Below are 22,346 nucleotides of genomic sequence, written 5' to 3'. Positions count from 1 at the left end.
TCCACCTTTCGCAGCCTGTCTTTCTGCAGCTGGTCGCTTGGGCCTGCCTATTTATTGTATTACTACGGCGATATCATTGAAGCTGCATTCTCTGGGCCCCCATACCTCGAATACTCTGCTGCAGCCGGCTGAAAGCGGAGGGGGCAGCCGGGCCGCGCAGGCACTGAGCTGTGCGCGAGGTGAGAGCGCCTCGCTGCTCTGCCTTCCCCTCGGGGTTCTGCGGTCGGTTACGAGCACCTCGGGTGGAACAGTAAAAATAGCTGATGCGGTCGTAATAAATCATCCGATCAGGTATTTTCCACTGCACCAAGGAATTTTCCTTGTGACTGATGAGATTTTTTTTTTTTTTCAAACCAAGCCTGACCTCCTTGATACCGCTCTGCATAGAAATAGCCGTGGAGCACGAATAATTGCACGGATAAAGAGGACACCAGAAGGAAGGGGGCTGTGCAGGAGGACCATGGAAGCTGATGTGGGTGCTTGGTGTTCCTTGCCCAGCACAGCACCTAGGGTCAGGCTGGGCAGTCTCCATCGCCCTAACAGCCATTTTAAGGTCTCATGGACCGAAGAGCAGGTTTCTGTGCTGCCAGACCACCTTCCTTTCCTTTTCGTGGAGTAATACTTCAGTTTCTGCAAGTCCTGCCTCCTCCTGGCTCTTCTGCTCCTGCAAGGGCCGCTCTTTCAGCGCTCCTCAGACTGCTGCCAGCTTTCTGCTTGCCGCCAATGTTTTCAAAGGGTTTTGACGTTTGTGTGCTTTGGTTTTTGTGTGCCCGGTGTGAGAGAGACGTCCAGTTTTCTGGTTTGTCCCATGGGGAATGCCAGCGGCTTTCTGAAGAAGTGGAAATTAGATCCAGGGGAAGGAACCGGCCTGAAACTTTGCTTGGGACCTCTTGTGAGAGGCTGTGGGATGCGCTGCATTACAGCACCGGAGAATGAGGGCATGAATTTGGTTCCACTGAAAAGAGATCACTCGGTGTCCCTGAGCCGCTTGGAGGAGCACAGCAGATCCTTGGTGCTTCTCCGTGCCCGTGTGGATGTGGTGGGAAGCTTGGGGAGGTCCGGGGGCACCAGAGGGTGAGGGCAATGAAGGATCTCGTGTCCTCCTGCTGCTTCCGTGGGGCAGAGGTGGTCGTGCAGGGAAGGGAGCCTGAGCCAGGATAGACTGGACCTGCAGGACAGATTTCTGTCCCAGATTATCAGGTACTCAGAAGCCCTTCCTAGCATGTTGGCGCCTGAGCTGCTGCATGGCATGGGTGGGCACGGCCCAGAGCTGCCCTGCTGCCACCTCCTGTCCCACTTGGGGTCGGGGCCGTGGGTCGGGTGCTGGGCTTCGCTCCCGGCAGGCCTGGTTGCCAAAAAATGCAGTTAGAGGGTTCCCATGGGCTTGCTGCCTGGCACCTGGCCAAAGGGGAGAGCAGCTCCCGCCCTTTCCCTGCCCTGCCCTTGGACGATTTTACACAATAATAAATTAAACCAAAGCCCAGGGGTGCAGGCAGGCCCCCCACCATGCAGGGCAGCTCCTCCGCAGCCACTGGAGAAGGATATCGGTAAATAGGGGGTGCCTGGGGGCGACCCTCTCCCCCTAGCAGGGCCAGGGCTAACAACGGGCAGACTGACAGGAATGTCCTGCTCTGCCAAGAAAAGCCTGCTCGGTCGAAATCGCCTGGCCGTCCTATTTTTAGAGCTGAATGTAATCATGGTGTGCTTTCTCCCCGGCTTTGCTTATCTTTACGTTCCTCTGCAACCTCTGCTGAGGCAGGAGGAGCTGGGAGGAGGCAGCTGATCCGGATCTGGGGTGTGCTGGTGAACCCGGTGGTGTGGTCCTTGGGTTTCCTAGCCCCGGGGCTCCCCTGGGACTCCTCCTGTCCCCACGGACCAGCAGGAGCTGTGCAGAACATGCTCAGCACCCCTCCCTGACGCTCTGCTTCGCTCTCCTGTCCCACCGCGGCTTGGCTGTGGGTTTTTGGCTCGTGGGGCTGGATGGGACAGGGCCGTGAGGTGCTGTGGGGTGAAGGCTGAGCGAGAGAGACCTGCTGGAGCTCTCGGGGGATGCTCTTGGGCTGAGGAGCTGAACGCCCCGTGGTGCGTGGTGGTGGGATGTGGGACTCGAAGGGAATAGGGCTGCCACCCCCAGGGATGTGTGCTTGTTCCCTTTGTGACTTTTCTGTGTGGTTTGCTGCAAGAAGGAGAGGATTCAGGCCGGTAGCTAAGTTCACAGACCCCAAACAGCATCGAACTCGATTCTTTTCATCCAGTAATACAGGAGGGAGGAGAGCGCTTCTCCAAAGCACATTCAAAAAACAGCAACCACCAAATAACTTTTCTTGGTCTTCCCGAAGCTGCTGAAGTTATGGAGGGTAACTCCTGCTGGGGCTCAGCTGTATGTTCTCTTGGTGATAAGTCTCTGTGATGAAGCACACTGTTTTGTGGATTTTGGAGTACGAAAGACGGAGGAATCTTTTTTTCTTTCCCCAGATGGAGTTCATTGGAGTAAGTCAGCTCTCATTCATCCACGACCTGGGACCAAAGGGCATGTGAGTTGTGAGCTGGTTTTTTTCCAAATTACGGTTCACCAAGAGCACAGCTTTATAAATAAATAGTGTTCACACTGATAGTTTTCCTTTCTCACTGATAACTGGGGAATATTTTACCATCTGGATATAAAAATGTATTAATGTTCAGATGGAAACACGACAACTTTGGGAAACAGCCTTGGGAGCAGGCTGCTCTGCGCAGCAGGGGCTGCAGCTCCCCAGCTGGGTCATGGGGATTCTCTCCTTCCCTCCTGCAACCTTGTGTGTGCTGCAAAACACAAGAAATGGAGCCCCGCGTTTCTTAAATCTGCATCGCTTCCTTTTGGAGAGCTACTTCTGCCCTTGTTCTGGCTTTTGGGGCAGAGGTGCAGCCTGCTCGGGCACGGCTGGAGATGGCAGGAGCCATCCCTTGGGGGGGCTGGAGGGATGTGGTGGGCATCCGCCACCCGAGAGCTGCCCTGCGCCTCCAGGGGGCCGTGCCACCCCTCCTGACCGTGCTGCTGTCCCTGCAGGGAAGGTATGGTCATGAAACGCTCCGGGGGCCACCGCATACCGGGCCTGAACTGCTGCGGCCAAGGGAGGATGTGCTACCGCTGGTCCAAGAGGTACTGCTGCTGCCGGGCCTGAGGGGCGGCGTGCCGCGTGCTCCTCCGGCACACGAACCCTCCTGGGCCTTTTTCTCCCCAAAAGACCGTGAGATTCTTGCCTTTTTAGAAAAGCTACAGCTTTTCGGGTGAGAAGAGTCCATAGGTTGTCCGTGGAAGGGATGTGTTGCTCTGCAGGAGAAATGGGGTGTCCCACAGCCCCAGGCTGTCAGACACAGAGACCCTCACCTGGCCCCTGCCTGCCTTTCCCTTCCCAGGGGGAACATGGGCAGGTGAGGCCCGTGAGCCCTTCCTCGATTTACAAATGATCACCTTCATTTCCTTGCCCAGGCCACTGTGTTTGGCTGATGGCTTTTTGGTACCTTTGCACTCCGATGCTGCTACCTAACCCCATGCATCAGAAAACCTTCAGATTCTGATATTAGGTGGGCTCCCCTCTCTTTGAAAGGACTCCTCTGCTTTGCTTCTCCGTGCTACTGGTGTGGGCAAGGCTTTGCTTTTGAAAACCCAGAGAGTACACACCCACCTTTTAGTGATTTTGTCTGTGAGAGCTTCCCCACATCATCACCTACCTTTGGCTTTCAGCATTGTGGAACCACGATGGGCTGGGGTTAGCTTACCTTAAATAATGCTCTTTTCCAACAAAACCTTACTGCATTCTTGTGAAGAAAAGGTCCATTTTTTTGTAGTATTTCCAGTATTTCTTAATGCAATTTTACAGAAGTTATCTGTAGTGATTTCACAAGGAGATAAGGATTTGACCTTCTTCCAGGTCAAATCATTAAGCTGTCTCCATTTTTTTCTCCTTTATGAAAAAAAAAACCAACACCTTTTCAGTTAACTCTTTGTTCTGTTATACAGAGGTCAAGATTTAGGGGAGCTGTAGCACATTCAGTTTTGCCATCAATCTTGTTTCTCCTTTAGAGCCTAAAAATGGGACGAGGGAAGTGTTTGGAGCGGGACTGTCCCTCAGCTGGGTGCGGAGTAACACAAGAGGGCACCGACTCCTCTCCCACGGCCTGCGGGGGCTGGCAGAGCGCGGGCATCAATAAATTAACAAGGGACACTTCCCAGGGAGGGTTATCGAAGTGAAGAACTGTAGGAAAAACTTGCTTTTATGTCTGACTTCTACAAGTAATTTTGTGATTTCTCAAATAGAGTACACCCTCAAATACATCCTCTACGTTTTGTTGGAGAAGAGGAGGAAAGTAGTGAAAAATACCGGGGAGCACAGAAAGGCAAATGCTTGAAGCTGTGCTCAGCAGGGTTTGGGGAGTGAAGTTATGGGCCACGAGGGGATAGGGAGGGAGGACATTTTGGCACCATGTGTGAGGTCGTGCTGGGATAACTCAGGGCACTGAGAGAAAATGAAAATCATGGGGTCTGGAATTAGCCGAGGAGCTGGGACTTCCCAAAGGTAGGAGCGCTCCCACGTTGTGCAGCTGGGGCTGTTGCCGTGCCTGTTTGTGAGCGTGCACAGGAGCTAGGTCTCTTGGCTGAGACCTGTGTGGGACAGAGGGGGCCGGTTACCCCAGCTACGCGGCACGGAGAGAAAAATTTAGAAATGCCATTCACAGCAAAAACATGTTTTTCCCAGAGCTGCCTTCAGGCAACAGTATTTATGTAAAAGCTGCCGGTCATCTCCCGTCACGTGCTTCTAGCAGGGGGCCTGTTGCTTGGCAATAAAAGCTGTCCAAAACGCCTTGTTCACGTATCCTGATAGGAGTCAGAGTGATCCTGGCTTCATAATTAATACTGGAAACGTCAAATAGTTCCCATATTGCCTTGAGGGATGTACAGCCTGGATGTGAATTTGGGAAGCCAGGAGTCCTCCTTTCACCTTGCCGGGCTCCTGGCTGGGAAGTTTACCTGTGAGCAGGGAGATCCTCGTTGGGTGTGTTAGGTGTGAGTTTTCAAAGGCCTCTGTAAGAAGCAGTCATGCAAGTCACTAAAAATCCTTTATTGGAACGAGACTTGTTACCCGAGTTCATAACGTGGGCATTGGGCTTTTCAGCTTCCCTTAGGAGATCAGATGTGCCTCATTTTTGTGCTGCAGGGAATCCTTCACTAGCATCAGAGAGGTTGTTTCTCTCCTCCTCTCCGAGAGGATAATGAGGCCTGATTGCTGGTCTTTGCACAGTACATGGCCCCGATAAGACATGTTACCCTTCACTTACATGCCTTCCTCTCCCTGCTGAATGCTTTGCGCTCGTTGGGCCAGAAATACTTTATCCCTTTATTGGGAAGGCAGGAAGAAGCTCCCCCTCACCTCCCCCCGCCCCGCAGGTGGCTGGTGGTGAAGGACTCCTTCCTGCTCTACATGAAGCCGGACTCGGGCGCCATTGCCTTCGTGCTGCTGGTGGATAAGGAGTTCAACATCAAGATAGGCCAGAAAGAAACAGAAACCAAGTACGGCTTGCAGGTCGACAATCTCTCGAGGTGAGAAATCTAGACCTTTTTTTGTTTTGCTTTTGCTGTTTTAACAAAGAGTCGGTGGCGCCTCTCCTGGGCTTGGCAAGGTTTGTACCTGCAGGGTCCAGGACTGGTCGTTTCCATGCCTTAAAGAGGGCCTTGGTGTCTCAGCTGCACAGCCTGTCCCCAGGTTGTGCTTGGGCCTGAGGGCACAGTGCACGTGGAGCTGCACAGTCTGGTTTTGCAGCAATTACTTACGGTAATTTTCTAGGTCCTCTGTTCCTTTATGCTCCAAGCAAAGATGCATCGCGTTACATCCCAGGTAGAGAATTGCACAAAAGATATGCTAAGTGGGATGAAGAGCTATTTAATGTTTTCACGGTAGCATCCAGAATAAATTCATCGTGGAAAAAATACAGAATTAGCCACGCCCAACTTCCCTACGAGTTACGCTGGCGCTATTCATTTAAATCTGTTTTATTATTATCATTATTACTGTCAGAGTGATGCTGTGATACTCCCTCGGAGCAGGTAAGTGCCGATGTATCTTTTTGCAAACAAAACATGAAAGCAAAGTCTCTTGCTACTCCTTTTAGCTTAACAAAACATGACCAATGCAGGTGTGCTTAGCAGCATGCACAGACAGCAAGAAGCTGCCCCTTTAAACGTCCGTGGCTGCAGCACCTGCCCCATATGTCGTCGGTTTTACAGGTCACTGATTCTGAAGTGCACCAGCTACCGGCATGCCCAGTGGTGGAGGCAGGGAATAGATGAATTCATTCGGAAGCACGGCAAGGACTTCCTCACGGAGCACCGGTTCGGGTCGTACGCGGCCGTGCAGGAGAACACGCTGGCCAAGTGGTGAGATGTGGGGGCGAGCTGCTGAGCGTATCGCGGTGCCCACTTGTGCACCAAGTGAAACCCAAGGAAAATTGTGTGGTTGGCAGAAGTACCAAGTGGCACTTAATAATCTGTTATTGTGCTGCTCCATTAAGCTAATAGCAGCCTGAAATCCCCCCGCATGTTGTCTTAATTCCTGAAATTAGGTTTGTGTTTGATTTTGGGAAGAGAATGTAAGTGGCATTAGCACAGAACCCCGTTGGTCTTCAGCTGTGAACTTTCTGTTTGATTAAGGTGGAGAGAAAAATAAATCCACGTGCTTTGCTTGTTTTTACAGGTATGTAAATGCTAAGTGCTACTTTGAAGATGTCGCAAATGCCATGGAAGCCGCTAAAGAAGAAATCTTCATCACAGATTGGTGGTTCGTACTTAGATATTTGGATTTTGACCAGCTGTCTCTCTTGGGACGCTCCCGACAATGCTGCAGTGCTGGGAGGCCTTACAGTATGGCAGCTAGCCGTGCGGCCAGATGGTTTGGCAGCACACCCAAACATCTCGTCGGGTTGTATTCAAAGGCCTTTTCAGGAGGGTTGGCAGCAAAAGCACATGCTTCAAATCAACAGCTTGGTTCTCTCCTTGCAAGGAAAGGCCTGAAATTTCAGGGAGGCACCGCCAGGTGCGAGTGTTGTGGTGTGTGTGGCTTCACTGGGAATGCACGGCGCTGTACACCCAAGGGACAAGAATTCCTTTCAGGGTGTAGGGGAACACAGACACTCAGATACCCCTGACGAGGGCAGTGCTCCTCCCATGTTATCCTGCAGAGGACCCTTCCTTTCTGCTTCTTGCTGTTTTGGGCAGCCTCACACCAGGGCTGAGAGCAACTGGGCTGGGTGCATTTTTGCTCTGCTCTTAAATGTGTCGGGCAACGGAGAGGGATTTCTGTAGTCCCTTCTCCAGGCTGTGCGGCTGCTGAAGGACCTGGCTCTGCCCACTTCTTCTCTAGCTATTCAGTATGTTTATGCCGTGCTCTGGTTCCTGTTTGAGACAGAAAAAGTGTGCTTGCACAGCCTCAGGGTAGGGCCCCTTGGCCATGGCTGGTTGCTGCTGCCTGTGCCTTGCCTTGGTGGTGGGTCACGGGGGCCAGCCCGGCCCCTGGGGAGCTGCTCAGGCGTCCTCCCTAGCCATGGGCACCTCGCTGTGCGCCTCCTCTAGCTGAAAGACGACCCTCTTACCACTCATCTGCTGCCTGTGGGATGTGGGGGATTAGTTCTGAGGTGGCAGTCATGAGAAAACTAAACACAACGCTGGCACAACATTGGCAAAACTAAACACAATGTTGGCATTGACTGGGCTAAACGTTCCTAACATGACCACAGATAAACCCAGTGCTCCGTGTGCAACATCATGTAGCAAGGCAAGAGCACTGCGTTTCAGACCCTTTGTCTCTTAACGTTTTCTTCAGCAGCAGTCAATTGTTAACGTATCGTGGAACTGCAAAACTTACCTGAAACGTGGAGCTTAAGATAAAAACGTTGTTGCCAGAAGCATGCTTTTAGGATGTAGCAATGTGCTTTAATCAAGCACAAGTTCCTGTGCTCTGCACAGAAGTGAAGAAGTGAAATTTTGTTGCCTCCCTTTGCAGGGGTTAGACAGGAATGCTGAATTCTTCCTTGTAACCCTCAAAGCTATGAATCACCAAAATGTCTTGTTGCAATACCATATTGCTTTGTCTTTAGGCAGAAAGGAAAATTCAGCACAAATCTGTGCTATTCAGATAGCATAAGTTATCAGGAGAGCTGAAATCACACTTCTGTTTGTTTTTTATATCTAGACATTTCTTTCTAATCTCACTTGTGTTTTTTTTCTTTGTGTTTTTCTTTCATAGATAGAGTGCAAGCTTCCCCGTTTGCACATCACTGTAAGATTTGGTCCCCTGGGTTATTGAATACTAAGATGAATGTGCTGGACATGTCCCCTGGCCTCTGTTATGCTCCGTTATTAAAAAACAAAGAGCTTGATATTGGAGAATGCATCATTCTGGGACATGAGCCTTCACATCCACTTAGATAAACTTTCTGATTTCTTTACTTCCCAAGCTGGTCATCTAGGCCAGGGCTTTGTTTGCAGACTACATACGCTGTGTTTTTCCACACCTTTATTTTCTTAGGCTGAGCCCAGAGATCTTCATGAAACGGCCCGTTGTTGAAGGGAATCACTGGCGGCTGGACTGCATCCTCAAGCGCAAAGCAGTAAGTGAGCTCCAGCTGTCAGCCCCTGCACCCCCCCAGTGGAAGGTCCTGCTGGGACTGGGGCGTTTGCACCGTTTTTTTGGGTTTGGAAGAGCTTGGAGGCAGAAGGGTAGATCCTCTGATTGCTCCTTCCTGCCCTCAAGCTCATGTTGCTTCAGCTTTGCGTTGCGACTGCCCCAGCTCCTGGCAGGGTTGGAGAGCTGTTGTGCCCGGTGCTTTCCTTGTGGCATACGTAGCTTGGAGGTACGGGAAGGTGTCAGGACTTCCTGGTGGCTCTTGGTAGGCGGTTTGTACATTACAGAGCTGTGCAGATCCTGTATGTCAACACAGGGTATTTATTGAGTGTGCTGCTGCTTTCAGAGCTGAAGCTGTGAGATACCAGCAGCCTTCCAAGAGCAGGAGGGTGTCATTAGCCAAAGTCACCCAGGAACATCCAGAAGCTCGTGCTAACTCCCTGCAGCCTTCTTGTCTGGTTTCCTTACTTAATATATTGCATAGGTCCTTGCCACACCTAAACACCGAGGCACGGACATTACCACTGTTCTCCCACCACTCCTCGCTGTAGTAAAGTACTGCTTCCTTACACTGACTGACATATAACCTGTCTCTCTCCTGGTTTTCTTTGTTCCTGCCCACCCCTTTTGATATTCTCACGGCTCTTGTGGCCGCCACGAGGAGGAAGATTGGCTGTGCGTGCCCTGCCTGGCCCTTCTCACGTGGAGGCTCTGGCCGTGAGGGTCTTGGTGCATTGCTGTGGAGAAGGGACATGAGGAAAGGGCTTCAGCAAAGCACGTGGCTTGATTAGGATGAATGCTGTTTTGCAAAAAAGTGTACAGACGCAAACAGCATCACACTCCCCAGAGCTGGACTGTGGTGTTGAGCTTCTAAGGGAGGAGGTGATAAACATGACTCAGAGACTGCTATTTGCATTGCTGTGTTATCCTAGTTAATAAATGCTTGTGTACAGTAAGCAAATGCTTGTATAAACTGGAATTCTTGATAAGGCAGATCATTTTTTTTTTGTTTGTTCTGCTTTAGTTTGTCCTCTGCTTTTCTTCCTAGGTAGAACAGTTCAGACCTGCTGCTGACCTAGTGCCTTTCCTGGCACTGCCTCTTAGGGTTCCAGCGCAAAGCTCTGTGTGCTCACACCCCTTTTTGTGGAGCACTTGGAGACATGGGGAGAAACCCAGAACTAGTACTTGTGGTTGCTTACTTTTTATTTTTTTTAACTCCCATTTTCATCTCTTATTTTGTTGTTGGCTATGCTCTGCTTTCACAGAGCACATCTGGGTGGAGACTGCGGAGAGCACGTTTCATGGAGCCGAACGAGCCAGGCAGAAAAGATCAGTGCGAGGTTCCTGTGAGCACAGGCTGCATTTCTGCTGTTCACCCAGCCCGTGGTCAGACCGCTGCTGGAGCTGGTAGTTTGCCCCACAAGAGCAGTGAGTCAGAAAGGGAGGCACAGCCAGGAAAGATTCTTGAACGTTGCTGTGTAGAAGGGCAGGAGTCCAGGTGGACGTGCTCAAATAGTCCTTGACTCCCTCCCCTCCCAACCCAGTCATCTTCCCAGGCCTCACCCACCCCCTGTTCCTAGAAAAAAAGAGGGGTTTGTGCCTGACATTAGGTGATTTGGAAGTAGACTTATTTTTTTGGCAAACGAAACGTGGCCACAGGGCATGCTCGCTGGAAGAATTTGGCTTTGTTTGTCGTGTCAACGTGGATTTTCCTGTGGCTATAAATACCTTGTAAGAGTCAGGAGCGTCTCGAGCTTAGCTCCTGGAAATACTTACCTGCTCTCTCGCTTGCAGCCTCTCTTTGATTCAGCAGGGCGGTCGGCAGGCTGCTGTCTAGGTAGGGATAAGGCTGTCTGTCTTTTATGCATATGTGGTGCTCCCTAGGAGAGCAGAATACCATCCGCAGTTTGGAGACTGCCCAAGCTCTCAGTAGCAGCTTTGTGGGAATAGGAACTTAAAAGGCTGTGGAAGGGTTTGACCCTTAGTTTAAACTGGCAAACTCCAAGGTTTGAAGCTCTTCTGATTTATGGCAGGTGAAGTCGTCCCAGTGTGTGACCACCATCTGCCGAGGGCCGGGAAGTACTTGGCAGTCCTGCCCGTGCTTTAGCATCGCCGTGTCCTTAGAAACCCTCACGCAGATCCCATCAGAGTCACAAAAAGCACCAGCCTTTGAGTCCTGCTTGTCGTATTCCAGGAACTTGCTTAGCCCTGCCAGCAGAAAGAGCTCGCTCGCTGGCGTCCGCTCGGCTGCATCTCCTCTGGGAGAGCGATGTCCGTGTGATACCCTGCTGCTAGCGCCCTGCGCGTGCTGTCAGCTGTGGGCAAACCTGAGGGCAACACGGAGCAGCGGAAAATTGGATGTCAGTGGATACCTGCAATACGTGGAGTGAATCACGTCTGCAAAATTTTGCCTCAAAGGCTGGTTAAAAGTAGCTGCTGTAAGCAAGACCTATCAGAAGGCTTTGGCGTGGCTCAGCTCCGCACATGAGTCAGGGTGCTGAGCCCTCCTCTGGAGGCTGAGCGGCTTTCCTGAGCGATGCAGGCCCGTGCCTGCCGTGGGATCTCGGGGTGGATCTGGAGGAATGCAAGCAGGAATGGGTAACCTCGGTCTGCCTTGCTGCCTGCAGGAACAACGTGCTTACTGCCTCTGCCTTTCCTCACTTGGGAAATGGGCTGTGCCGCTGAAATATCTGCATGCCAGTATTTCTTTTTTATTTCTGACAGCAACAGGGAGTGAAGATTTTTGTTATGCTGTACAAAGAGGTGGAGCTTGCCCTAGGGATCAACAGCGAATACAGCAAGCGGACGCTCATGCATCTCCATCCAAACATAAAGGTAATTGCATGCCCGGCATTGTGTGCAGGACATGTGCATCCGTTTGCTCTTGGCAGCTGGTGTTGCCCCTCGTGCATTTGGGTGTGAATTGGAAGAGCAGAGCTTCCCACCGTTACAGTGGGCACAGGCTGTGAAGACATACCCATAGCGTGCTTACCACATCTGAGCATGGCAACTTCATTTCTTCGGGTTATAATTGAACATAAAACTGCTTAGTTTACAAGTGCCAAAGCAGCTATTCACGTAATTCATGAGAAACTGATTTCGTATGACGGGTTTATGGGGTTACATCAAATAGAAAATCATGGTTTGAGAATGTTGCCTCATCAGCAGCCCTGTTTGTACATAGATGACGAGAGTCAACACTGGGTGTTTACATTCCTGTCATAAATGACCATCATTGCCCTGCTATGTGCTGTCATGCTGCTACTCTGCCACCGAGCAGAAAACAAACTGGCACATGAACCAGCAGCTAGGGCTAGGTCCCGTGTCTTTAAATTAGAGAGACATACATTTTAATAAGATATGTTATGCACGAGGGTGATGAACAAACGGCTAAAATAATAGATCGATTATCACTTGATCGGTTGTCCCAGCAAAACTTTAATTCACCATCGTCTTCACAGCCAAACAGGAAGGTGTTGTGGGGAGGGAAGTGCTGGCTGCCCGGCAGCTTTGGGAGCAGCCAGGTAGAACTGCGCGGCTCCTGCCGCAGGACGTCAGTCTGATGGTTCTCCTCTGGCATTAAAATTAAAACTACATATCGTGTGCTCAGATAGAGAAGTGGCTTTGTCATAAACAAATGTCAAAAGAATGTCATAAACAAATGTCAAACAACTTGCTGATTTAAAAAAAAAAAAAAAGGTGACTTCTCATTTCTCTTGTGTAGCAGCAACAACCAAAGAAGTGAGTCAGATCACCAATATGTTGTTTTCTTTCCTATCAGGTTCTGTATTTGGAAGCTCAGCTATTACAGCTGTGCCAAGAGCATTGTTTTACTTGTAGAAACACGTTTCTTGACAACGATGCTTTTACGAACGCAGCGATGCTGCTGTAAATGTGACCTATCCCAACAGCACTAACCGTTGCTGCAGGGGAATACCCCATTTAGGACTCACAGCAGTCCGTGTGGATGCCTCTCTCAAATGTCCAGTGCTCTCCTCTTATCCTGAGCGGCCAAATACGCAGGGCTGTGCTCTGGCTGGAGGCGCAGCTGGGCAGTGGCGCTGAGCGTGGGTGCTGCTCCTGTCCCCAGGTGATGAGACACCCGGACCACGTGTCCTCCTCCGTGTACCTCTGGGCCCACCACGAGAAGCTCGTCATCGTCGACCAGTCGGTGGCGTTCGTGGGCGGCATCGACCTGGCGTACGGCCGGTGGGACGACGACGAGCACCGCCTGACCGACGTGGGCAGCGTGAAGCGGATGGGGGCGGTGAAGTCGGTGTCGACGGCCAACCTGGCAGTAAGTGAGCTCGCTCCAGCCCGCGGCTCTGCTGACACCTGCCCGTCAAAGGCTTGGTGGTGGGGATGAACACGTCCCGTCCGCTTCAAAGCGCAGGGCTGGGTTTGGGAGGCTGAAGGAGGAGTAGCAATGGGAAGAAGGAAGTGTCTGAGCACCGGGTGACTCTTTGGGGTAGGTCCTGCCCAGCCCCTGCTAGGGCATGGAGATAGGAAATGCAGCTAGGGCTGGGTTTCCCATGGAGCTTGGAGCAGCGCTCACAATTTGGAGGCTGTGCTCTTAGTAAAGCTTAGCTAAAAATGTACTGTAGGCACTCAGAGTGCTCCGAACTTTGGGATACTTGGGCCCTCAGCATTTGCCTCACTTGCTGAGCTTTCCTGCTAACCTGGGTACTTATGTGACAAGATATTAACTCTTAAAAACATAAATAAATAAAGAGGTCTCAGTGTGAGAATTACAAAGGGAGTAGCAGCCCGAGTAAGTTTATGGGTAATTGACTGAGGAATACACTGCCAGTATTAATGGGGTTTCCTGCTCAGTGGCTCCTTGTACAGACCCTCTCCTCCAAAGCTGTTCATAACTCCCACCAAAGCAGATGTGAGCTGCAGCTTTGTCACGGAGCAAAACTTGGCTCATGGCTGTTTCTGAGCATTTCTGTGAATGATCGCCTGCAACTAGAGGGGAATGTGCTTGTACCTCACCTGCAGCAGTGTCCTCTGTCTTTTAAGTCCACAGCGGAGTCCTCTGAACACATCGCCCTGCAGTCTCAAGCCTCGTCCCCGGAAAGCCGTGTGTTCCAGAGGAATGCTGATGATGTCCCAGACTCGTCAAAAATGAAAGGGATAGGAAAATCCAAGAAGTTTTCAAGGTTCAGTATTTACAAGCATCTCCATAAGCATGGCATGCACCATGCTGATAGCGTCAGCAGCATAGACAGTGAATCAAGTAAGTGCTGTTTTTCATCTCAGCTTTACCCAAACGACATATATAAAGCGTGTGCGGAGGTGGGTGGGTGGGCGTACGTGCAGACTCACATAATTTCTAGGGTAATATGTTCTTTGTAAAGAAGGAAGGCTGATGAATTCTTTAACTATCAGAATAATAACTGTGTTTAGTCAATATGTAAATTCGTGTCACTGCAAAATATACAAAAAAAGTTCTAAGTGGATTTGCATCTAGCAGTTGTCATGAGCTGCCAGGTGACGTGGTGCAGCGTATGTGATACCTAATGTTTGTAATGCTGGAAGATTTTTGTTCCTGCAAGGGAGAATTGAATCTTTTGTTTTTCAATTTGTATTTATTATAAAAACTGCAGCATTTTCTGAGTATGATTATCCCCTCTCATTGGCTAGGGTAACTTAGGTTTGAATCATTCACTTAAATTATTCCCAATTTACCCACTTGATAGAGGTGAGAGACAATTCAGCAGTTGAATATTTGAATGCAGCTTTTAATTCCCCACATAAAAAGCAATTCCAAAGCTAAAATTACAAGGGTCAGAGTGACATTTATTCCATCACGGAGTTCTTCCTGAAATCTGTTGCTGGAAGTCCTTCACTCCTGAAGCTGTAAATGCTCAAGGTGGGAACTTACCTGAGTTTTCATCACTCCTAGCAGTGTTTTCTCCTTCCCCTGGCTGGAGGAGGCTTTGCTGGAGCATAGTTTGGGTTGGTCACAGGATTGTTTGGTTGCTCAGGATGTATGCTGAGGTAGCAAAGTCATTGCTACGTGTTCGGTTTAAACCCAGCTGGGTCTTGAACTTGGTTCTTTGCATGTTGTCACTTGTAATTTCAGCAAACTGACAGCTCATTTGGACTTCTATCATGCAAGGTGTCATAAGGCAGGAGCAGGACCCGGTGTAGCAGAAGTGGATGTGCATTTTTGCCATAAATAGAGCATCTTGACTTTCTGCAGGTTACTGTAACTCCCCTAGGAGTCAACCGAATTTAATCCAGAGTTTAAAGCCCCACCTGAGAATGTTCCATCACCACACTGAATCCAAACAGGGGCTCGCTGAGCCTCAGGAGGGTAAGTGGAGGAAGGCAGAGGTGCAGCCCCCTTCAGGCTTCAGCTGCTGATGTTTTTGCATTGTAGCTACGGTGAGAGTTAGGTTGGGTGCCAGGATCAGCCTGTGCTGCTTCTTGTCTCATCCTTATCACCCCTCCAAAGACATCCTCACAGAAACGTCTTCTCCAGGTGTTTAAAAACCTGCAGCATAATACAAAAAAAAAATCATTTAAAATTAATAATTTTTTTAATTGCACTAATGTCAGGGAACAGCTGAGAAACTAGCTCTGATTCTCGAATATGATTTTTTCAGCAGCTCTCTTCCCGTAAAGGAAGGGGCTTGTTACTGGAATTGGGGACTTCTACAATGGATATTTCAAAGTGAGCCTAATGCAGGAGGGGAAACCCAGAGAGAGCAAACAGCAAGGTGGCAGCTGCCAGACCTATGCTTGGATGAAGAAGATTTGGGCCCCCGTTCTGGCTCTTACTAAAGCCTGTGAAAGCATCCTTGATTGAGAAAGGAGCTGGGTAGTCAGGAGCACTGAGCTGTTCTGATCTCTGGTCTCTGGACTGATGACAAAAGGTGCTGTTGAAAGGGCTTTCTAAATGCAGTACCCCATCTAGACACTGTTGAGTTTCAGTACAGAATGAGGAGCAGCTCTTCAACGCTTTCCTCTTAGTATCTCCCTGTAAGGCCTGAGTCGCCAATTTTAAAATGGTTATTACAGAGTAGTGGCATGTAACAAGGAACAGCTGCCTTTGCTTCCCGTGGAAATGGAGTGCAATCCCCACTGTGGTCACCTCATGCTCATTCGTGAGTCGAAGTGCAGTCACCAAAGCTCAGGCCATGAAGTGCATCGTGACTCGGCAGCATGCCCCATCCATCCCATCGGAGTGTGCAGGGGCAGCGATTCCCCAGCTCCACCTGGACTCTCACTACACTCGTGCTTCGTGCGGCGGCCGTGCTGCATGCCTCTGCATGGCGTTCCTGGCATGGCTCGGCTCGGCTCGGCAGCAATCGTGACAGTGCTGGCAGGGCTTGCTTTGTGTACCCTGGGCTTAGTGCGTATTGGAAGGGGTTTGCTGTGGTTACTGGTGATGTGGTTGGGTTGGGAGAAGACTTCTGCGATGGGCACGTTACTGTGTAATTGTGGCACCAGTGTCTGATACGCTAGGTGAAGGCTGCTCTCAGGCTAAGGAGATAATGCTAGTCAAATGTCTGTGGTATAAGCCCACATTGCTGGTTTGCTTAGGGGAAGGAAAAAGAGTTCACCCTGCACTCAGCATATGAGCTCTGGAAAAGAAATTTTGTTAGGAGGGGAATATACCTGTCCTTGACATTTTAGACTATTTTTAATCACCATCAGTTTGGAATTCTAGATTCATTTGCCCAACATATCAAATTATATCAAAAGATGACATTGTTATCTGAAAAGCAAAACCAAAAACCAAACCACAATATTTAATGAGGAAACTTTTAAATCATTGCATTCTAGTTAATAAAGACTAGCTTATATTACAGGCAATACACCCTACTGTAGAGTGAAACTCGAACCATCTAGCAGAAAAGTTGGAGTTAGCATTGTAAAACACATTTGGTAGATGATATACGTGACATTATTGTACACAGATCCACTAAGGTCAGTCACAGCTGGGAGTGGACTCCCCCATGGTAACATTTAGGTGGAAAGACAAATAATTACGGGGTAATTTTTAGGCCCAGTGTAGAGAGAATTCAGCATTTTGGTTCCATAACACACTCAGATATATACAGCCTGTCCTGGTCATATAACAAATATTAAAATGGGAAGAAGAAATACTAAAATGCCTCTCTGAAAGCAACTGAAAGACTAGGGAGAAAATGGCCTCAGCTGACCGGGACTGGCAAGTCCCACCGGTGCTTTTCTGTGGGTCTGTCACCAGTGCTGTGCGAGGGACAGCCATGACTTTGGAGTGTGTGTTTTTGTTTTGTTTGCCCGTGGCAGATAAAGGATCCATCCGCAGCTTGAAGACGGGTGTTGGCGAGCTGCTCGGGGAAACCAGGTTCTGGCACGGCAAAGACTACTGCAACTTTGTCTTTAAAGACTGGGTTCAGCTTGACAAACCTTTTGCCGGTAAGTGCCTCTGGAAGTCATGAGACCGTTTGGGTTTGGCTGCTGGGAAGCAGCAGCAAAGCTCCCTTGGAAAGGGCCAGCTCTGCTCTGACGGTCCCTGGATGTGACTGTGGGTGACTGCACGGTGCGTCCAGATCAGCCTGCACAGCCCCTGGTGCCACGTCCCAGAGGGCTTTAGTTTGAGGAGGGGGATGCCGCGGTTTTCCCCGTTTGTGTCCTTTGTCTGAAGAGGTCCGAATGTGCTTTCCTGTCCCGCAGACTTCATTGACAGATACACCACCCCCAGGATGCCCTGGCATGACATCTCCTCCGTGGTGCACGGCAAAGCAGCGCGTGACGTGGCCCGGCACTTCATCCAGCGCTGGAACTTCACCAAGGTGGGGAGGGGGCGTCGCTACTGGCAGCACGGCATGCGGCCCCGCTCAGCGTGCCTCGTCCACCTGCCCTCCACAGGCATGCTTGCTTTCGTTTGTGTGTTACTCTGCTCTGTTTCAGTCTCTTCAAGGACTTTTTCTTTTCTTTTTCCCCCCTGGCAGATCATGAAGCCCAAATACCGATCCCTGTCCTACCCATTCCTGTTGCCAAAGACTCAGCAAACTGCCAACGAACTGAAGTACCAGGTGCCTGAGGCTGTTCATGCCACTGTCCAGGTGGGTGCTGATGGTCTCCTGCTCATCTCCCCCTGAGAGAGCTTTCTCCATCTTGCCAGAAGGAAGTATCACCACTTAAAATTATAAAATGAAAAACTCCTACTTAATTTAGCTCGCGGCATAGGTGGTCAGATCTTCAATTACAATAGAATAATGCGACTCTTCAAAAAAAAGATGCATTAATTTATGCCTCCATCTTTGGGGATAAGAGGGCTGAACAGCATGTGGTACTCAAGTTATGGAAGCACCATGACTTTTACAGCTGTGTAGTTTTCTGGTTTGTTTTCTGCTGCTCTTCTTCTAATGCCCAGCATTTGGTTTTGTGTCCTGGGTGGGTCAGGGCTGGCCACTGAGTGCTTATCCCAGATTTTCTCAGAGATGTCTGCCAGGCTCCCAATGCCTTGTCCTGATGGGTCAGTTAAAGCCAAGGATTAAGAGGAGTCTCATGGCTGTTGCTTTCTATGTTGAACTTCATCTGCATTTTGTTATGTAGCCGCTAAGTCCTATGGGTCCTCTGCACACTCAGCCCAGTCTTGTTTCTGACAGTCATCCTCACAGTCAGGATTGCAAAGAGCTGTATTTAAAAGCTGTTAGCTATTTTTGGTGCAAATATTGAATACAAGCGTTAACCAGCAGAAACTTGTTGAGGAACAGAAAGCCAAAACAGTTACGCTGAAGCAGCAAGGCAATAGGGTGCCTCTGTGGACAAGAGATGCATGAAATAAAATGGCTTAGACCAAAACCAGGAAAAATGCATGCCTCTGCTGTTCGTAAGGAGTCGTCCGCCCAGATGACAGCAGCGCTTGGGGAAGCTTGGTGTAACAAGATGCATTTTTCTGAGTCTGTGGGCTGCCAGGGCATTGTCTGTGCCTCGCCACGTGGTGTGAGGGGTGGCCAGCACGGGAGTGTGTGTCATCCTTGTCTCATGCAAACGGGTTTGAGCATTTTACATCAAATGCCAAAACAACGTTTGCAGCTTGTTGAGAAATGGTCTCACTCCAGGCATCATCATGCTTCTCTGTGGCTGCAATACCTCCCCGGCTGTGTCCGTGACACCAGCTTCTTTGGAAACTTGGCTCTCACGGAAGCAAGGGGGCTTGTTTCCCCAGAGCACATGTTCGAACCTCAAGATAAGCCTCAGCTTTTAAATGATGGGCCCCAAAGTTAGGCTCTGCTGATTGCAAAGCTGGAGGCAGCTCCCAGAGGAGAAACCACCCTGAGCACAGCCCCAGCTCCGACTTTCCTTGGGCCCCGTGCCTCAGGGCTGCTGGCTGAGCGCATCAGCCCGTGGTGGAGGAGGAGGAGATGTGCATCGGGCCCCCAGTGCCAACACGGTGACTGCTGCCTGCCCTGGGTGCTAGCGCTGCCTGGTGATGTGCAGCCTCGTCGCGACGTTTTGGGGCATGGCAAGTAACTGGCAGTTCCAGGAAATTACGGGCTGCTCTCACTGATGCTGCAAATAGAGAAAAGAGAGCAGGTTTGTCTTGTGAATTATTAATTTGAAACCACCTCGCTCATTTATAATTTATGCCCCGTTGCAGCTTTTAGAGACCCCTCAGGGTCCTGATATTGAATCCTTTGTTCAGACACCAGCCAAGCCCACGTTATCCTGCCTTGGTGCTGGGTAGGGGCTGTACAGGCAAATGTCAGAGCAGAAGTTACTGCCCCGAGTGTCCCTGGGTGTGGGGTGACTGTAGAATATCTGGCTGAGGGTTTTCTTGTTTCTGAGCCTGTCTGCAAATCTGTCTTCAATTGTGGGCAGATCAGAGGCAGAGAAAACACAAAGGATCTGTGGGGATTGCACTGGTACTGCTGGACTGCGCCGCTGACCTGTCGTCAACAGTCTCTGACCTCGTTGTACCATCTGGCTTTGCTCTCCTTTGCAGAGAGGAGCAGGAAAGTGCATTTTAGGGAGGGTTTTTAGAAGGCAGGGATGGCAGGATCAGTGCTGGCAGAGCTCCCGCGTGGGCAGAGGGGCTGAGCAGAGCGCGTGGGCTGCGCCGTGGAGGTGTGGGCTGGGAGCTCGGGCACAATCCGTCATCCTCTCGCGTCTGAACTTTGGGGCTTTGCTCACAGTAACGCTGCGATTGCACACGGGTTTTGCAAGACTCAAAAGGCCTGCTGCCAAAGGCAGTGCCAGTTTGTTCCCTTCTCTATTTCCATTCCAGCGCTTGCAGTTATCAGCCAAAGATAGCGCTGCAGAAGATGTGGCGCGGTGAGGCAATATCCAGCTCGTGATGTAAGTGCAGTGAAGATTTAGTGCCCTGTCCATGACCAAAGCCCACCACACCTCTTTGAAGTCTGCGGGAGAGCTTGCATTGTCCAGGATTTATGATTTAGCCCAGAGCAAGCTGAAAATTTATTACTCTTGTGTCAGTTAGAGGAGCTGGAGATGACAAACCTGGCACAGCACTTGGCACTGCTGTGTGAGACGTCGGTGAGGGGAGAGGAAGGAGAACGGAGCTCTTGGTGGCGGGGCTGCGAGTAGCTCACGACGTTTTCTCCTGAGCAAAGCAGCGTAGGTTTAAAGCAGTTCATTTAAAGTACTCCGTCTGGAAAGGACGGGTCTCCAGGAGTGAGAGATGAAGCTGCACTGACTCTGCTGTGGTGCTTGGGGTGAGGGGTTGGCAGTGCCCAGCCTTCCCTGCTGGGTTGCTGCCCCAGCTGTTAGGGAAATTAATTGCCCCCCGAAGGCCCTCAGCTGGGCTACAGCCAGCAGCACACCTTTGGTGGTGGATGGCGACCACAAAGTAATAGCAGGGCTCCAGGCGAAGGTGTCAGAAAGGGATGGTAATACGGAGCAAACCCAAAGCTGGAGCTGGACGTGGGGAAGGAAAAGAAATCTGCCGGAGGGATTTCCAGGAAAAAATGAGGCTGAGCCCCAGAAAAGGACAGTGTTTGTTTTGTTTTGTTTTTTTTTTCACATGCTCACACATTTCACAGTTCCACGCTGTTTGGATCTTGTCCTGCGTATGAATGAACTGCTGTGCTGCTCTGATGGCAGTTTTGCGATATTTTAAGGCTATCGTTTCCACGTTTTTATCTTGACAACATTTAAAGACTGAGGCTAATCAAGACTAATTACTGTCCCTGAGCACTACCGACACGTAATTAAAAACGATGTGTTCATCTTGGAGACCGTCGCTCGGGGCATGCCCTCACTGCTGGTTGCGCTGCGCCGGAGGCAGCTGTGGTGGCAGGGGGCTCGGGCTGCCACCAGGCTGCTGGACGCGGCCGAGGGCACGAGCAGATGAGCTGGCTCACGTTGGGTTGGTGCTGGTGCTATTGCAGGGGGAGAACGTGCCCTGGGGACCTTGCAGGATCCGCTTTAGAAGGGGATTTCCAGCACAAATAAATAAGTCAGGTTGGGCAGTTGGACTGCTATGAATGTTCGAAGTCGTATCGTCGCAAAGTGGGTGGCTGTTGCAAGAATTGTGTAGGAGAAATAAATGACCTCAGGTGCACGCGACAAAGATGTGGTCAGCATTATCAAGCTGGCTGAATAATTATGTACATTATTGTTAGGAATTATTACTGTAGGAAAAGGCTTTGACCCAGCTGGAGACCTCAGCTTTAAAAATAGCTGCAGAGGAGAGGTCACCGATCAGATATGCACCCCTAAAGCTTGGAAATTCAGATTGTTTTTAAAACAGCTTATTGTAAGACCTTAAGCAAGAGCAGGTCTTCTGGGCTACTTCTAATTCGTGTAGAGCTGCTTTGTTGGGAGAGAGGAACAAAGCAGCAACATGACAGTGCACTTTTGTTTCTATCCAGACATTATTAAACATTAATTCTGTTTTTAAGCTTCCTTTTTGGTTATTACAAATGGTGAATGTTGCACATATTGCCTTATTTAGTGAGATCCTGAGAGGCAGCAATGCCTCTGAAATAATTCAGTTGCAATGCTGTGCCGTCCTGCATGGGGCTGAGGCAAAAGTGTCAGTCTCTTGCTTTCCAGGTGATCCGTTCTGCTGCTGACTGGTCGGCCGGCATTAAATACCACGAGGAGTCCATCCACAACGCTTACATCAGCGTGATAGAGAACAGCAAGCACTACATCTACATAGAGGTGAGTGGAAAGGAGGGAAAGCAGCAGGATCCTGACGCTCTGAGCAGGGCTTGCAGCCACCAGGAGGGTGGTACTTCTTTTGAGGGTTGGTCTTCTCTGAATTTTGAGACCTGTGGATATTAATACAGAATGTGCTGTGAATTTTTGGGACTGCTTCCACCAACTTCAGACAAAGCTGATGTGTGTACCCTGGCAGCCTTCTGACTATAGGGTGGGAAAGCACACCTCTCCTTTATGAACCTCTTCGCAAAGCTGCCAGCAACTTCTGTGGCCTGTGCAGCAGTCTTCCTGCCCCCTCCATGGCCCCCGTGCACACCCCAAGCCCCCACGCATGAGGCTGCATCCCTGCAGCCTGGAGTCTCCTGTGTTGGAGAGACTCTCAGCCTTGGCTGACCAGAGACACGGATTCTCCTCTTTTCTGATTTTTTTTATTATCCTGTTGTTAAGTTGCTCTTTGTATGAACTGTCTGAACAGAGCGATCAATAAGGACCAATTCATTCCCCAAGCAAGCACAGACACACACATCATCTAATTAAAAAAAAAAAAAAGCATCCGTT

The 22,346-nt window shown here is 50.1% G+C and overlaps 1 protein-coding gene across 8 annotated transcripts in view; it reads left to right on the top strand.

Moving 5' to 3' along the window:
* PLD1 (phospholipase D1) overlaps positions 1–22,346 on the top strand; it is a 117,092-nt gene that overhangs the window by 81,625 nt on the left and 13,121 nt on the right. For 6 of the 8 annotated variants that reach the window (XM_080604224.1, XM_080604223.1, XM_080604221.1 and 3 more), the window contains 14 exons: positions 2,476–2,534; positions 3,047–3,139; positions 5,426–5,578; positions 6,263–6,412; positions 6,729–6,812; positions 8,559–8,640; positions 11,379–11,489; positions 12,745–12,951; positions 13,677–13,893; positions 14,863–14,976; positions 16,941–17,069; positions 17,328–17,446; positions 17,606–17,719; positions 21,678–21,788. In XM_080604224.1, the coding sequence (XP_080460350.1) occupies positions 2,476–2,534; positions 3,047–3,139; positions 5,426–5,578; positions 6,263–6,412; positions 6,729–6,812; positions 8,559–8,640; positions 11,379–11,489; positions 12,745–12,951; positions 13,677–13,893; positions 14,863–14,976; positions 16,941–17,069; positions 17,328–17,446; positions 17,606–17,719; positions 21,678–21,788 (1,743 nt within the window). The remainder of the gene's footprint in view (positions 1–2,475; positions 2,535–3,046; positions 3,140–5,425; positions 5,579–6,262; positions 6,413–6,728; positions 6,813–8,558; positions 8,641–11,378; positions 11,490–12,744; positions 12,952–13,676; positions 13,894–14,862; positions 14,977–16,940; positions 17,070–17,327; positions 17,447–17,605; positions 17,720–21,677; positions 21,789–22,346) is intronic. The other 2 variants (XM_080604227.1, XM_080604228.1) reach the window with 1 other exon arrangement.

The sequence above is a fragment of the Anser brachyrhynchus genome (assembly GCF_964034855.1).
Source record: "Anser brachyrhynchus genome assembly, chromosome: 9".
NCBI classification, from domain to species: domain Eukaryota; kingdom Metazoa; phylum Chordata; class Aves; order Anseriformes; family Anatidae; genus Anser; species Anser brachyrhynchus.
This window is presented reverse-complemented; position numbering and strand designations above follow the sequence as displayed.